Source organism: Planococcus citri, chromosome 5, assembly GCF_950023065.1.
Source record: "Planococcus citri chromosome 5, ihPlaCitr1.1, whole genome shotgun sequence".
Classification (NCBI taxonomy): Eukaryota; Metazoa; Arthropoda; class Insecta; order Hemiptera; family Pseudococcidae; genus Planococcus; species Planococcus citri.
In genome coordinates this window covers 62,953,768-62,971,231 of record NC_088681.1, presented here as the reverse complement: position 1 = coordinate 62,971,231, position 17,464 = coordinate 62,953,768, and the positions used below count along the sequence as shown (strand labels likewise).

At 35.2% G+C, this 17,464-nt stretch overlaps 1 protein-coding gene across 1 annotated transcript; it reads left to right on the top strand.

Annotated features, from left to right (window-relative positions):
- The first annotated feature begins 2,823 nt into the window (after positions 1 to 2,823).
- LOC135847997 (uncharacterized) lies at positions 2,824 to 6,247 on the top strand. The gene is made up of 7 exons (XM_065367761.1): positions 2,824 to 2,949; positions 3,055 to 3,137; positions 4,523 to 4,549; positions 4,660 to 4,894; positions 5,022 to 5,285; positions 5,443 to 5,593; positions 5,683 to 6,247. Exons 1-7 carry the CDS (start codon positions 2,861 to 2,863, stop codon positions 6,199 to 6,201), a joined length of 1,368 nt encoding a protein of 455 aa, XP_065223833.1. The 5' UTR covers positions 2,824 to 2,860; the 3' UTR covers positions 6,202 to 6,247.
- The last annotated feature ends 11,217 nt before the right edge of the window (positions 6,248 to 17,464 follow it).

Below are 17,464 nucleotides of genomic sequence, written 5' to 3'. Positions count from 1 at the left end.
ACACAATTTCAAAAAAAGCACAAATCGATTTCAAAAAAAAAACAAAACACAACTTTGAAAAAAAGCACAACGCGATTTTTTAAAAAAAAGCACAACGCAAATTCGAAAATGAAAAAAATTTTTGAAAAAAAAGCACAACGCAAATTCAAAAATAAAAGTCGATTTTGAAAAAAAGCACAATGTGATTTTGAAAAAAAAGCACAACGCAAATTTGAAAATAAAAAACGATTTTGAAAAAAAGCACAACACAATTTCAAAAAAAAAGCACAACATGATTTCGATTTCAAAAAAAGCACAATGCAAATTCAAAAATGAAACTCAATTTTGAAAAAAAGCACAATGTGATTTTGAAAAAAAAGCATAACGCAAATTCGAAAATAAAAAACGATTTTGAAAAAAAGCACAACACAATTTCAAAAAAAAAGCACAACATGATTTCAATTTCAAAAAAAAGCACAATGTGATTTCAAAAAAAAAGCACAACAAAATTTTGAAAAAAAGCACAACGCAAATTTGCAAATAAAAAACGACTTTGAAACAAAAGCACAACACAATTTCAAAAAAAAGCACAACACGATTTCAAAAAAAAGCAAAAACGGGATTGTCGATTTCAAAAAAAAGCACAACGCAAATTTGAAAATAAAACTCAATTTTGAAAGAAAGCACAACGTGATTTTGAAAAGAAACACAATGCAAGTTTGAAAATAAAACATAATTGAATCGGTCAGTACGAAAAGGTAACAAGTCACATTTTTGAAAAAAAAAATTTTGCGGAAATGGGGGTTTCAAAGTACGGTGGATTGACTGGTGATGTCAGATTTCCGCAAAACTGCCGGGAAAGTGGTATTTGGGCGCAAAAAAAGGGCGGATCCGCATTTATGACTTTTTTGTAAAATGTTTTAAATTCCTTGAAAAATAACTAACATTTTTGAGAAGGCCATTTTTTGAAATTTAAGTTAATCTCTGAACTGAAAAATGATGAAAAAATTAACAACTTCGGCAAAAAGTCTTAGAACTCAAGGGGTTTTTGGTCAATTTAAACGAGATAGCAGTCTAAATGATGTATACTTAGATGTAGAATCAAGCCCCATTCGTGCCCGAGAAATTTCAAAAGAAATTTTGTCGATTGAGTGCAGAAAGGGTCTAAGTCCCATTTGTTTAGGCAGCAACAGCACCGGCGCACGTGAATATTTTTTTTTGGAAACTGCGCTAAAAGTTGTGTCTTGGGGTCCTCTTTCAATGACCTTAAGCATGTTTACTAAAATTTTTTGATTTTTGAATGAATCAGTTTTTTGTTATTCCTGAAAAACGCAAAAATGGACTTATCCCCTTTCCGTACTGACCGATTCAATTTTGAAAAAAATGCACAATGTGATTTCGAAAGAAAAAGCACAACGCAATTTCAAAAAAAAACAATACGATTTTGAAAAAAAGCACAACGCAAGTTTAAAAATTAAATTGCGACTTTGAAAAAAAAGCATAATGCAATTTCAAAAAAAAGCACAACGCGATTCTGAATACACTATGCTATTCTGAAAGCTCCAGTGCAGGAGTGCACAAGCGACTCCAAAAGCACTTCAGTACTGAGAACCTCTTGGGAACACAGCAAAATCACAAATGACTGGTGGGTTTTGTTTCTGAAAGGGTAACCACCTGCTTTTGGTGTCTAGGTACTGAATGTGTGTAAAATGAAACACTTGCAGGTGTTCTAAAATTGAACAATAGGAAAGATAACACTGTAGATAAGAATATTTTACGACCCCTGCTGTGTTACATTTTAAAACTGATGTTGGCTTCGCTTTTAATAAAATCTTTTCCATTGTTCAATTTTGAAAAATAATTTCAAAAATTGAACAATAGAAAAGATTTTAGAACCCCTGTGATGTTACATTTCCCTTTTGATATGGCCCTTTTCCCCTTTTCATTCTTTTTTTGGTACAAATTTTTGTAATTAATTGCAATTGAAGGGCTAATGGTGAAAGTCGCCTTAGTCATTTTTTGGTTCACACAACTTTAAACATTTTGTTTTCATATTTCATCAATCTTAAAGGGAAAAATGAGTATTGCAATGCATTCTGGGATAGTTGAAGATGTTTTTTCAATACTTGACCATAATGTTTTTACATTACCATTGAAGTAGGACAACAACGTTTTCATTAATTTGTACAAAAATCGCTTCTGACTAAGGCGACTTTCACCATTAGCCCTTCAATTACTCAAGAAGGTACTTGAGTAATTGCAATTATAATTACGGCGTTGAATGCCTCATGTTAAGCCGCATCTACTTAAGGAAATTTCAAAAAAATCGGCCCGTCTATCTAAGAAAACATTCGTTCCAAAGAATTTTTCCACTTTCAGACTGAAACCAATAGTGTGCGTGCTATTGACGCATAGGATGGGTGAAATGGCCCTTGTTGATCAGCCTATTTGATCAGAAAAGATGCTGACATTTGCCCTGAAACGTTGATACAATATTATACTTCCCCCCCATACTTCGAAAAATGAATCGAAATCCCCCCTTTAAAAAAATAAGCTGTATCCCCACTACCTACTAATCAATTGACAAATTGTACATACCTACAAAATTTTCGAGAAAATTTTCCTTGATTGAACAATAATTTAACAGTACGGCGAAATTTATTCGTTAACGAACATGAGGCACAGTGTGTCGATAGAAATATTTTTCTCAACAAACTAAAATCCTGTACCATACCCTAAGTGAAAAAAAATTAATGAACATATGCTAGCACAGCTTTGAAAATCTTGCCATTAAATTACATATTTATACGCAACAAGAAAACAAATCGTGTTCAGAATCATTATCTGCGCATCAAAGTTTTCAATTTTTTGCTCAGCAGCCATGAAAAATATTACTTTTTATTGCGCAGTTTTTTTATTAATCTACACGAATGAAATTCTGGCACCGAAATCACCATCACCACTAAAGCGGTGAGTATTCAAGTTTTTTTCAATATGAATTTCGAATTTAATTCACTCACGATTGAATAAATCCGATAAATGATGGCAATCGCACCTATTAAAAAATTAATTTAGCTCGCAATCAATAAATTCGAAAGAAAAAGTAAAAGCAACTCGAGTTCCCACTGAACCTTCAGAGATATCGACACGTTTAATAGGTAATTAAATTGGTTTTTATGCATCCAGCTAGAGGTAAAAATCGGATCTGATCTGGTCTGAACAGAACTAATCCGATTAAAAACCTGATCTGATTACATCTGTTGGATATCCAGATCTGACTAGAGAAGATCTAATCTAATCTGATCTAATCAAGAAAGGTCTTCAACTTTGCTTTTTTGGATCTGATTAGGCCCGAACAGATCTAATCTGATCAACACTTTGATGAGATCAGATTTCATCAGGTTGATTTTCCACTGGGTGAGTACATTATTACCTATCTTTACCTACTTGAATATGTAGGTCAAGGTGGAGTGAATAAAATAATGTATCCTGAATTTGAATGACAATTGGCGAGGAAGTTCACTATGAGTGAGAGACTATTACCTGAAAAAATTTTGAACCATCTGGCTATCCAGCGTGTTGAGCCAGTGGGCCTCAAACGATGATTTTGAAAAAAAAACAGGTACCTATATGTTTTTTGCGTTTTTCAAATTGTACAACCTGTGCAACCCCTCGGTCACTCCCTCAAAAGTGGCCATTCGAGTTTCATGAACACCCACCCCTGATTCATTGAATTCAAAATTCAATACCACTTTTAGCCCGCTGCCATTCTGTACGAGTACCCAATCACTTGAAGATTGGCGAATTACAAAAATGAGGATTTTTATCAACTTTATTGCACTTTTTTGCAGTTTCAAATTAATTTTGCTAAAAACTAACACTGGATTCGTGTTCAGCAGTTCAAAATACCCCGATTACCACACTTTTCACGATCATTTCGATCAAACTGTTCAAATTCAATTTTTTTACTCGATTTTTTTTCAACACCTACCTACTAAAGTGAGTGAAAAATATGAATTTTGTAAATTTGATCGAAATGATCGTGAAAAGTGTGGTATTTAGGGCATTTTGAATTGCTAAACACGAATCAGGCGTTAGTTCTTTGCAAAAAGAATTTTAAATTACGAAAAGTGCAACATGGTTGATAGAAAATTGTAATTTTTACGATTCGCAAATATTCAAGTGGTTGGCAGAAGGCTAAAAGTAGCATTGAATTTTAAGTTCAACGGGTCAGGGATGTTCAGAAACTTGAAACTCCACTTTTCAGAAGATGACTGAAGGGTTTGCACAGGATATACTATCCAAAAACCTCAAAAACGCGTATTTTTTTTCAAAAATGACAGTACTTTGAGGACCCCTGGTTCAGTCCCCTGAACGGCTAGAGGCTCAACAATCTCAACATTATTCTGGATAGTCTCCCACTCAAAGTAAACATCCTTGCCAATTTTCGTTCAAATCTGTGTTGTTGTGTTCTCGCTCCACCCTAATGTGTAGGTAGGTACATTTTTATATCAAGTAGGTATCTACTGATTTTTTTTTACAGAAATAAATGAACGTTTAGAAATTAAAGGTAAGTATCTCTATTTTGGATAAAATAACTACACACGCACAATATACATTTTTCTTCAAAAAGATAAAGAGACTTCTCAATCAACAATACTCTGAATAAATTCAAAACAGGTGAAGTAGAAAAAGTCCATCCAACAAAAAAGGAAGCATTATGGATTTCCAGATTCATAACAACCATCACAAATTGGCTCACAATAGCCACTGAAGTTGCAAAATTGGACGCTTATCAAAAAGCATATTACGAATTAAGCAAAGAAATGTGGGATGAATGTGTAAAAGGTGATGAAAAAACTCCCATTCAAATGGTTTACCTTAAAGATGGTTCGGACCCAGAAGAATATTACGCGTTAGTACACACGAACATGAAAAGAAATTCCCACATATTACCTACCAATGTTTTGAGGCATTTGAAATAGCCCCACGAGTCAGTTTCTATTATTACTTACGTTGTTTAATTCGATATATTTTTGCAGGTACAGTATTATACCACATTGGATCTGTATATCCGGCGCTGGACTGGGCAAAGCAACGATCAAATTTCTACAAATTCATTTTGAAAGAAGTAAAACACCAATGGAAACACCCGATGGTCAAATGGTTTTCAGAAAAGATAAAATTTACGACACGAAAATTGAATTATTTTTTCCCTGGGTTGATGTTCGACTCGATAACGAAATTGTTCAATTTGGTGAAGAACGAGATCCGGAAGAAGAAATTTTAAAAAATGGCGTGATAAGGTGATTTGATCAGGCGTGGTCAGAACCAACACTTTGATCTGATCTAATGCAATCGGATCTGTTCAACGCGAAACGATTTTATATGATCAAAACTAAACAGCTAATCTGATCAAAACTCTCATATGATTGACATTTCATCTTTCATGGTCTTCAACAGGTTCAGCTTATTCGACGTCAAGATAACCATGACCAAGCAATTGACAGAAATTGATAAGCGATTCATAAAGACAGATCCTGTAACCGGTTTGACATATTACTTTCGATCACCAAAATTAACAGATCTACAAATGTCCGTCGGCAGCGTTCAAGTAGGTCAAAACTTCGAACAGAAACACATAGGTAGGCACTTGATTATACCACTAGCCATATTCAATCGCGACTTTTCTCCCTCTGACAGCGTTACCACAACCAAATACAGAAGAAAAGAAGTCCCGAAAAAGGAGAATACGTCGGCAAAGGGATTAATTTAGCCAGAGCTGAAAAAATCATAATCGAGCTTACCGAATTATACAGCTCTGAAGAAGGTCGCAAAGAACTATGCGATCGTTTGATACCAGTTTTGCTGAACAAAGACGCCGAAGCGGCAATGACAGCTCCGGATGTTGTAAGCATTGCTAAACACATGGTCCTAGTTTGGCACAATACCGTGCCTAAAATTCCACCAGCGACATGGACAAGTGATGAAATAAAATTATGGCAAGAGGCTTTTTATGCCGGCTACAGTACAACAGATTTGGTTACGAAGGCGCTCAATTTTCTCCTGGTTCATTTTCAAAAACTACGTACTGGTAAAGGCAAAGATATCGATGTTCTCGGAACTGGACCTCCTAAAGAATACAATGTGGCTGGTTTGAGCGTACACGATGACGGATTCGATTACACGGAAACTAATCTAGTGGATACAGAAAGCAGTTAAGCAGAAATGGTGATTAACAGATCGTTGCTGGTAAAAATTCCAATAAAGCATTGAGTAAAAATTGAATGTTTCAATGGTCTCTCAACATTTTCTGGGCAGGGTTGTGGGTTACAGTGAATATCTGATCTGATTCAATTAGGTACCTTCAGTACCTACCTACCTACATCTGATCAAACAAGTCTATACAAGATCTCAGATCTGATCATGCAGGTCTAAGATCGGATTACTAGGTATACTTTCTGGGCTCACAAGGGAATTTCTTGAGGTGTCACACTCCGATTTGAACGGGGCCGCGATTTTTGGATAGAGCATAGTCTGAAACCCCCAAAACCAAATTTTAAGCTGCCCAAGTTCATTTTTCGATTTTTGGCGAATTTTTGAAAATTCAAAACTGACTGTTTTTGGCAATTTATGCTTTTTTAAAAAAAAGTACGTATTTGATCAATAAAAATGGTCAAAATAAGTCCCAAAACTAATATTAATCACTCAAATCTAAATTTCACCATTTCTAGCCATTCTGGAGCCTCCAGCGCGATTTTTCAATTTCTCCAGAATTTTGAATTTGCTCCAGAAGGCATGAATATGAAGTTGGGCAGTTAAAAATCGAGTTGTATATTACACTCGACCTGTTTAACGAGTTTATCTACATTTGAGCCGATTTTAAGAGTGACACTTCAAAAGTGGCTTTTTGTCCACCTTTTTTCAAAATTAGAAAATCCAAAAAATCAAAAGTTTCCCGTTTGTGTAGACATTTTTGAAATTCACGCGAATCGCAGTATTTTGTCCAAGACTAACCTCCCAAATCCAAATTTCACAATTTCCAGCCATTCTGGAGCCTCCAGCGCGATTTTTCAATTTCTCCAGAATTCTGAATTTGCTCCATAAGGTGTGAATATGAAGTTGGGCAGCTAAAAATCGAGTTGTATATTACACCCGACCTGTTCAATGAGTTGATCTACATTTGAGCCGATTTTGAGAGTGACCCCTCGAGAGTGGTTTTTTGAAGAGTGTCACTCTCGCTCCAAAACGGCTGGAAAAGGTAGAATTTGCGCTCCGGGGGTTAGTTCTTGAAGAAATACAGCGATTCGCGCAAATTTCAAAAATTTCCTCATAAACGGTTATCATTTGATTTTTTAGATTTTTTAATTTTGAAAAAAGCTAGTCAAAAAATCACTTTTGAAGTGACACTCTCAAAATCTGCTCAAATGTGGATAAACTCGTTAAACAGGTCGAGTGTAATGTACAACTCGATTTTTAGCTGCCCAACTTCATATTCACACCTTGGAGCAAGTTCAAAATTTTGGAGAAATTGAAAAATCGCGCTGGAGGCTCCAGAATGGCTGGAAATTGTGAAATTTGGATTTGGGGGGTTTGCTTTGGATAAAATACAGCGATTCGCGTGAATTTCAAAAATGTCCACACAAACGGGAAACTTTTAATTTTTTGGATTTTTTAATTTTGAAAAAAGCTGGTCAAAAAACCACTTTTGAAGTGTCACTCTCAAAATCTGCTTAAATGTGGATAAACTCGTTGAACAGGTTGTAATATACGACTCAATTTTTAGCTGCCCAACTTCATATTCACGCCTTCTGGAGCAAATTCAAAATTCTGAAGAAATTGAAAAATCGCGCTGGAGGCTCCAGAATGGCTGGAAATGGTTAAATTTGGATTTGGGTAATTACGAGGCTTGACAATTTGAAAACGAGACTTTTGCTATTGCGCGAGTTGTAGTTACATTAGAATAACGAACGAGGTCTCATTTGAAAAAGGAGTGGATTTTCTATTACTGTACAAAATTTCAAGTTGATTGGATGATTTTTGCGTGTTTGAGCCTCTCAAAGTTGGCAACTTTTTTACCCTCGTCGTGAAAATGAGTGTTGAAAATTTTTTCTTGAAGGAATTTTTGCCTCCTCAAGACATCTCAATGCCTCCTCAGCATTTGTACTCCCCAGATTAAATTCGTAGTAACTTTTACTTCGTTCTCAGAAAGTTTTTACCTGAAAATCAAAATTCATTTCATTATTGAGCATGACTGAAGAGCCTCCACTCAAATTTTGAGGAAGCTGCCTCTGAATAAGGCCCTACAGATTTTTGAAGGGCGTTTTGGGGAATAATTGTGGGGCATTCTGTTGAAGGATGACTACGCTGAAGATATTTGAGGTCAATCTCCTCCAAAAATTATTTTACACTCACCTCAGAGGGCGTTTCCTCACAACCATTAGGAAACGATTTCCCCATGACCTACTTTTTGTGAGGTTTTGATTGAGTGAGCTTCCTCCAACAGTATCTCATCTCTTTTAAACATCATTTTTGACTTTTTTGGACCTCCACTACTCCTCTAATTCACAGTCGCCTCTCCCTGAATCAAAGACCCTCCTCAAGACTTCCTCAAAGTTTCACGACCAACTCTAAAGAGGATGTTCACTTCAAGCAGCTGTAAAACACGCAAAAATCATCCAATCAACTTGAAATTTTGTACAGTAATAGAAAATCCACTCCTTTTTCAAATGAGACCTCGTTCATTGTTCTAATGTAACTACAACTCGCGCAATGGCAAAAATCTCGTTTTCAAATTGTCAAGCCTTAATATTAGTTTTGAGACTTATTTTGAGCATTTTTATTGATCAAGTACTTACTTTTTAAAAAAAAGCATAAATCGCCAAAAACAGTCAATTTTGAATTTTCAAAAATTCTCCAAAAATCCAAAAATGAACTTGGGCAGCTGAAAATTTGGTTTTGGGGGTTTTAGACTTTGCTATTTCTAAAAATCGTGGTCCCATTCGAATCGGAGTGTGACACCTCAAGAGGTTCCCTTGTCAGATCAGATGTGCTCTGATACAGTTAATTTTCTGGTCTGATCAAATTACAATTTTCCCCAAGAACTTATAGGTAAGTATAAGTACCCAGATCTATGTATCTGAAAAGTAAGTGGTTCTTATCAGATCGCAAACAAACTTTCCCTTGATCCAATTTAATAAGACCTCTTATCAGATCACATTTTTTATTTGATCCGATCTGGATATTGATCAGACTTGTTTAATTAGATCTGAACATCCCCTAGATCCAATTCGATCTGACAATCTAATCAGATCATAGTTCTGATGAAATTTTACCCAATCAGATCAGAGTTCTGATCAAATTTTACCCAATCAGATCAGAGTTCTGATCAAATTTTATCCAATCATATCAGAGTTCTGATCAAATTTGATCTTAACAGATCGGATCTGAATACTGATCTGATTATTTGATCAGATATGAATATGGATCTGATGATCTGATGATATCAGACTTTGGGTAGGGATTCGACCTTATCACACCAAAGTTTTCGTCTGATCAGATCTTCAGATCTGAATGAATCCAGCCAGGAATATCTGATCGTATCTCATCAGACCTATATACACGTACACCTACATCTGGCCATGACTGTTTGATCAGATCATAATTTATTTTGATCGGATTAAATTTCATCACTCATCAGATCAAAGTCTTTATCAGATCAGATCAGAGCACTAATCAGACCCATTGATCAGATTTGGCAACTTACTCGGATCCAATTTGATCTCGTTGAATGTACTCAGATCAGAGTTTTGTTCTGATTACAATTTCTTTGGATCTGATCAAAATCAACCAGGGAGGGGGGGGCTTGTCCAAACCTCATCAGATCTGAATACGTCTGACTAAGTATGTTTGATCAGTCAAAATCATGATTTTGATCGGATTTGATCTCATCAGATCAGATTCAAACGCTGATCAAGCCTGATTGATCGAATCTTATCACATCTGAACATTCTGCGGATTCAGTTAGATCTAAGAAATCTAGTCAAATCAGAATTTTGATCGGATTAGATCTCTGTTATCATGCCTGATTAAATCCAATAGTGAACTGAAGACCTGATCGGATGAGATCTGTGCAGACCTGATTAGATCCAATCCTCACTCTTTCCCCGAGTTGTAATTTAAGGAGCTAGAAAGTAGAAACTAGGTACTGATCGGGTTTAAAACTCACCTTGGCAAAGCAATGACTTGGAATGGAAATCTGTCTATAATATTGCTCTTCTTCATATTCTCTCTTCTTTTCTTCAAGAAGTGTGTGAAAGTCATTTACTCCGTTTTTTCATGAATTTTCTTTCTTTCTTACTTTTTTTTCCGTTGTAACTGCTACCTATACGGTATTGAACACTGTCAGTCTGGTGTTCTCTTTCCCATTTTGGTTTGCAATGACCATGTTTAGTAGCCCTATGGTTCTCGTTGGTTCTCAGAAACTCGTCTACTTCCTCGGTATGCGATTTCATTCTCAAGATGATATTGAGAATAGGTATTGACCTATTGAAAAAATACATACAAGTAGTTACCAATGTAAAATTTACAAAAAGTTCGAAACACTTCTCTTGAAAACACCAGCTGTACCTGCCAATTAACGAACTGCTCCACGTTTTCGAAAACAATTAAGTACGCGTTAGTTAACGAACATGAAGTGTTTACGCATCACCAGGTTTTTTAAATTGATTTCTGCGATGCTTACTATACTGATAACTGATAAGGTTATAAATATAGGTATGTACCTATGTTGGTAGAGTTTGATTGATTGACTTCATAGGCCTCAACATGACTTTCCACACTACAGGTAGGAAGGTGTTGGAAAATTAAAATTTTGTAAAGTAAAAAAACATATATATCTTAATGAACAAAAATTTTTAATGAAGTGAAAAAAATTCAACGAACATACGTTGCATACTTTTGATGACCTCATCATTATGAAGGCATTCACGACGAGAAGAAAATTTGAGTTCAGAATGATTACGTTCTTGCGGAGTTTTCTACCTATCTGCTTAGCCATGAATAAGATTATTTTCTGCATCGTGGTTCTTTTATTAATGTATAATGCGTCAAATTCAAGCACCCGGGGCATCGTAAGTAGGTACTAGGTAGGTTCTAATTATTATATTTTGTTATAAAATTAATTAAATTCAAAATTGTTCAATGTCCGAGAAGAATAAGAATTACATTGATTACAACTTTTGAGAAAAAAAACGAATAATTGCCTCCTATTTCAAAAAAAAATGTGGGGGGGGGAATTTCGAAACAAGTTTAAAAGAATGGTTGATTCCCTATAGTGACAATAGTGACAAAATGGTTTATAGAGGTTTTTTGGGCGTTAATTGAGTCCAAATATATCGACTCAACTTCTTGAATCGGACCTCCTAAACCCTCCCCCCTCCACCATACGATCCAGGGTATCTATTATGAAAATTCGTTAAAGTTAACGAATTCGTTAACTTAACGAGAGATATTTTCTCACGTAAACTTAACAACATGGCTTACGGGGATATTCTCAATACACCAAATTTTCTCATAGCATAACCAAAATGCCTTATTTTACATTAGTCTTATGGAACAAACTTTGATATAATTATTCAGAGCCGCGGATGAACGGAATGGGCTCAAATTTGAAATATATATTTTTCAAGACATTTCGAACAATCCTATGCATGCGTTTGTCGATACGTTAAATAGTTTTCGAAAAAATACACTTTTAAAAATGTTGGATTTTTCACCAAAAAGTCCCAAATCTCATTAAACCGTATTTTTTCGAAAACTATTTAACGTATCGACAAACGCATGCATAGGATTGTTCGAAATGTCTTGAATAGCATATATTTCAAAGAGCCCATTCCGTGCATCCGCGGCTCTGAATAATTATATTTACGTTTGGCAGGCAAACCGATATACTACCATGTATTGAGAATATTCCCTTAACGAAAAGTTAACGAAAGGTCACGGTCACAGAAAAAATATGCGAGTTAACGAATTCGTTAACTTTAACGAATTTTCATAATTCCAGCCCAGTTGAGTTTGAGGTAGTTTTTGGTCCATTATGTCTCTTTTATACGTATATATTTTATCAAACTTATCACATCGTTTACATTTTATCAACCACGGATATGGATGATGAATTCAGAATACAAGACGAGTAGACGAGTACATCTCGCTATTTATTGTGTAGGTCCTCGTATTAGCCATAGACCATAATTTATAGCACACGTGCATCCATATCTCCTGCTACTGCTATCTGTCCAGTATATGGTAGTCGTAAATTTAATGAATTTGAATGATTATTAAAAATTATGTGAAATGAAATTAAAATTGATAAATTAAATTCAAATAAATTAAAAAATTTTAAAATTAATAAAGTTTTCCAATGTAAACAAACAAGTTTGTGGGTATTTTTGGTAATTACGCGTAATTCTGCCCACCAGTTACAGTGCAGCCAAATGAACAAACTAAAACAATTTTTCATTTATTTACTTTTTTTGGCGGAATGCTTCATTATCATTTCTTGCAAAATGTTGAAAATATGAAAAAGATAGTCAGAGCCTTGTGTTTGAGTCGTGAAATTTTGTAAAATTTTCATTTCTGGACAGTTTTTGAAGTTCGTATCTTGATTTTACGTCTATTCATGCTAATTCGCCGTTATAATAGCGATAGAATTCGATCGCAAACTCGCCGGTTTCACGATACCGAAATGGAAAATCCAAAAGCTCCAGTACCAATTTCCACTCCTCAGAAATCTCTCGATTTGTAATTCGGGTATGGATCAATCATCTAAACTATTCGTGATATTAATCAACTGTAATTTGATCGATTATTTGACTTAACAATGCACCGATAATCGTTTCAGCATCACTCGCACTCCTGCGCTGGAAAATCTCCGCTGCTGAAAACTGAAACCTGATAAGATGGCGTCGATGGTTCTGCTCACCGGACAGGAAATTCCGCTTGCTGACTCGTATCAGAAATAAATCGGACTAAATGTACATTTCATAAACTATTAGTTTCCGTTAACTCAGTATCAGCATATAATAGTAGAATGGAATGTTATCACAGAGAGATGATCGATGCCAATTTGGAGAATTACCAAATAACTAATCTGCCCTCATTCGTGAAACAGCGTCCGTGGTTCGAGTTGCATTACCTTTTGTTTGCCGATTGTTCCCCGCGATTTAACGTGATTTTTTTCGACGTGTTTAAATGAATTATTTGTGATTTCGCGCGTTTTATTATCGACCATAAACTCGGCTGATCCCTGATCCGTGATTGAAAATTGAAAAAGCCAACGACCGAGGTAAGATTTAATTCTTTCTCTAATAATGTGTATTTTTTTCATGTATTTCCAATGTACATTACATACGTTGACCGGAGTAGGGTTTTGTACGATTATATTTCCATATCGTGGAGAAGTTCGGTCAATTCCTTTCAAGTAATACAAGTTCAATGAAACGTAGAGTTATCAATTCATCGCGATGTTTAGATAAAAATGATTGTGTTCAGATTGTAGTTTATGCTTTCAACCTTCTTCTAATCATTTCTTATTCATTTTTCTTAATTTATCAAGTATTTATAGTCATTTTCCGAAATCTACTATCGTTCTGTGTTCGATGTTTTTATTTTCGGTCCCTCCAACGCGAATTTTTTCTCCATAAGTACTCCCTCTACTTCTATTTTTATCCGTTTGGTTTTTTTCTCGCGAATATTTTTGCGTTTTAACATACACAACCGTCAACGTAGAGGTAAAATTAGGTACGATTCACAAAGAAATCCACATAGTGATAAATTTTCATTTCATTAGCCACGTCCCCAAGCCGGCTAATTTATTCGACTAGTTTACCGGATTTTGATGAAATTAAACCGAGTCTGAGCTTTGTTGATTGGAAAATTATCCCAAAATTTTGTAAACTCGAATCTCTCGAATCCCAATTTTAATAAAATATTACGAAAGTTGTCGACAAATTACCTACCTTACAGGTACATACGAAAACATGGGGAATTTCATAACGTTGCCAATAACAGCTAAAATATTAGTCAATGGACGTTTTGGCTCGAATATTGTCATCGACCTTGACATTAATCAAATGGCCGTTGGTCCTGAGCACAACTATTTCTTAATTCCCCAATATTCTATTTATAAAATTAGTGCGTACGAATATCCAATGCATTGATATCCACCGGTGTGATCAAACAGGAAGTTGAAAATAGGTGATTTTCGATCGTCTGTAGGTGATTCTACGCATTGCAAAATGAAATTGGCAACGGGGATGCAGATTTTACTCGTGGAAGTGTTTTAAATACGCGGAAATTTTGGCAGGTTTGTGTGTATTTTGTGAGGGAACAATGCGCTCGAAAATTAATCTCTTAATTTCAGTTTCGGTCTATGTGCGAAAATGTATGACTCAGCGATTAGTTTTGCGAGAGAACTGCAGGTGATTGTGTTGTACTTGCTTGGAATTGTAGGGGAATGAGTTGAATATTTGTTCAGAAAAGATCGAACTGTCGAAATGAAATAATGGAGTATCTAGGTAGATACTTTTGTTCGGAAGTATGAGGTACTTACCTATTTCCAAACTAAATTTCCTTGAGAATATGATTTTTATGCTGAGATTATGTACGAAAGAATTTAGTATAAGAAGTTAGTAATCAGGATAAAAATAAAAAATCTAGTCATCGTGAAGTTTTAAAATTAAAAAAAAGAAAGTCACGTGTTTACTCGTTTGTGGCTCCTCTATCGTTTCATTATGCAACTCTTTCTACTTGATCGTCTTTAAATATGCATTTTTTCTTCCCGAGGAATTGTTTAGTTCGTTTTGGATGTTTGTTTGAAATTTTTTCAACAATTGAAGGAGCATTTCAACAGGCTTAAATTTCCAATTTTCCAAGTTTTTGATCCAAAAATAACTCAAATAATCGAATTTGATGATTTTTAGTAGATCAAGAGACGGAGAAAGGAGTTGAGCAGCTGCCCTTCACACTGCACCCCCCACCCTGGAAATTCTAGTCTTGTATTGTCAAATTTCTAAGTCGATGCCAATTTTTTTTCTAGGTTTTCGAGGTTACTTTTTATTGTTTATCGTAATTTTAAAAAAATTATCGAGTACCAACAGTTAGAGCAGGAAAATAACGTAAAAAAGCGAGGGCAAAAAGGAAAAAATTGCAAGTTCATATTTGTGCTTGGCGACCTCAAAAATATTCCATTTGATATATCACTCGACTTTTTGATGATTTTTTGAAATTTTGGCCCCTTGTTGGGGCCCAGAGGGACATTGGGTGGTGGGACACAAAAAATAAGTTCATATTCGTACTCAGCGACCTCGAAAACATACCATTCGATAGATGACTCGACTTTCCACGATTTTTCAAAATTTTAACCCCCTTTTTGGGGCACAGAGGGGCTTTGAGGAGTTGGACCCAGAAAATAAGTTGGTATTCGTATTCAGCGACCTCGAAAACATACCATTCGATATATCGCATGTCCAAATTCGTTTTTAAAATATATGATTCAGTTGTGTGTTACTTGAAAAACCAAGTATCCCCCACCAACCCCTTGGGAGGGTTGAAGACCAATCAATAGTGGTGTGATTAATAGTTGGATGAGTAGACTTTGTAAAAAAAATTTGAGCGAAAACGAATGATATTAAGGTGGTAACTTTGATCAATTTATTGGACTGATTTTTTTTTCAAACACCTACTCTTTCCACCCCCTTTTTTAGACACCCCTCTTTAGAGATGGGTATCGAGCGTAGTATCAAATTGTCGAGAATTTGAAGGGGAAAAGTTTCAGTCATGGTAGTTTTTCTCGTAAACCTAATATTTTCGGAGTAAATCGCAAAAAACGTAAATCTGAACCGGTCTTAGCCCCCTAAAAAAATTAGCTCTAGGATTAGGAGGTTCGGTTTTTTTTTTTTTGGTAGTTCAGGGGGTTCATCTGAACACATTCCCGAAGAAAAAATTTATGTGCCAATTTTTTCCTTTTTAAAACCGCTATTTGCCTGCTCTAAGTGAAGCTGATCAAATTTTGCTTGATATTGTGTTGATTTTTTAAAATATTTTTATAAAGTGAATGAGGCAATGAGCAGATCGCTTCAGAAGTTTCCACAGAATGAAAAGAATACCAACAATGCTACAAAATAGAAGAGTAGAGACTTGAAATACCGTGTACAGATCGATCTTGGCACCTGGACCAATTAATTGCTGTTTTAAGCAATTCTGGAGCATTCAGTTTCGAAAAAAATGTTCACTTTTTCGAAGAATTTCCGATGAAGAAAAATACAAATTTAAGTAAGCGAGGAAAAATTTTGGAAAATTGTTCGTAAACCGATTCAAGTATCATGAAAACGGTTATTCTGGTATAATTCAATCTTGCAGGTGTTGAATCACAATAGAGCCCTGTTTGTGTATTTTTTTTCGAAAACTAAGAAAGAAATAACAACGTATAAGTCTCCAGAAATCGTTTCGGGAGGTCGAAAGTAAAATGTAAATAAAATTTCGAATATCTGCTGCAATTAGATCATTTTTTTATACTTTTCATGGCCCGGATTTTGATTTTTTTTTTCAAGAGCCAAAAATAATTGAAAAATGAAATTCCAGCTTTGTTTAAGACCTAAATGTAAAAGTAGGTACCTGTGTATTTTGTGTGTAGTCTAAAAGGACTGATCCAAATAATAATAAAATCATCATCAAAAATTCATTAGAGACTTCGGGACTGCTTGAAGTTGAAACCATCATCAAATTTTGAGAGGAAGAGGGACTGGATTTGTAAATAAAATGTTGATAAATGTTTTGTAGAATTTTTAATTTTTTCAAAAATTTTCTACTTGGGATGGTGTCTGAAACTTGGAAATCTACTACAAATTCCTGAACTACTCAAAGCTGTTACCAATAGATGGTTGGGAGGGGGGGGGGTCGTCGAAAGCATACATCACCAGCCAAAATTTAAGGATCTAACAAAGGGAGCCTCTTGAGGTGTCACACTTCGATTTGAACGGGACCGCGATTTTTGAAAAGAGCATAGTCTAAAACCCCCAAAACCAAATTTTCAGCTGCCTAAGTACTACATTTTTCGATTTTTGGCGAATTTTTGAAAATTCAAAATTGACTGGGTTTGGTGATTTATGCTTTTTTTAAAAAAAAGTACGTACTTGATCAGTAAAAATGGTCAAAATAAGTCCCAAAACTATTATTAATTACCCAAATCCAAATTTTACCATTTCCAGCCATTCTGGAGCCTCCAGCGCGATTTTTCAATTTCTCCAGAATTCTGAATTTGCTCCAGAAGGCGTGAATATGAAGTTGGGCAGCTAAAAATCGAGTTGTATATTACACTCGACCTGTTTAACCAGTTTATCCACATTTGAACCGATTTTGAGAGTGACACCTCAAGAATGATTTTTTGAGGTTTCACTCTCGCTCCAAAAAATCTGGAAATTGTAGA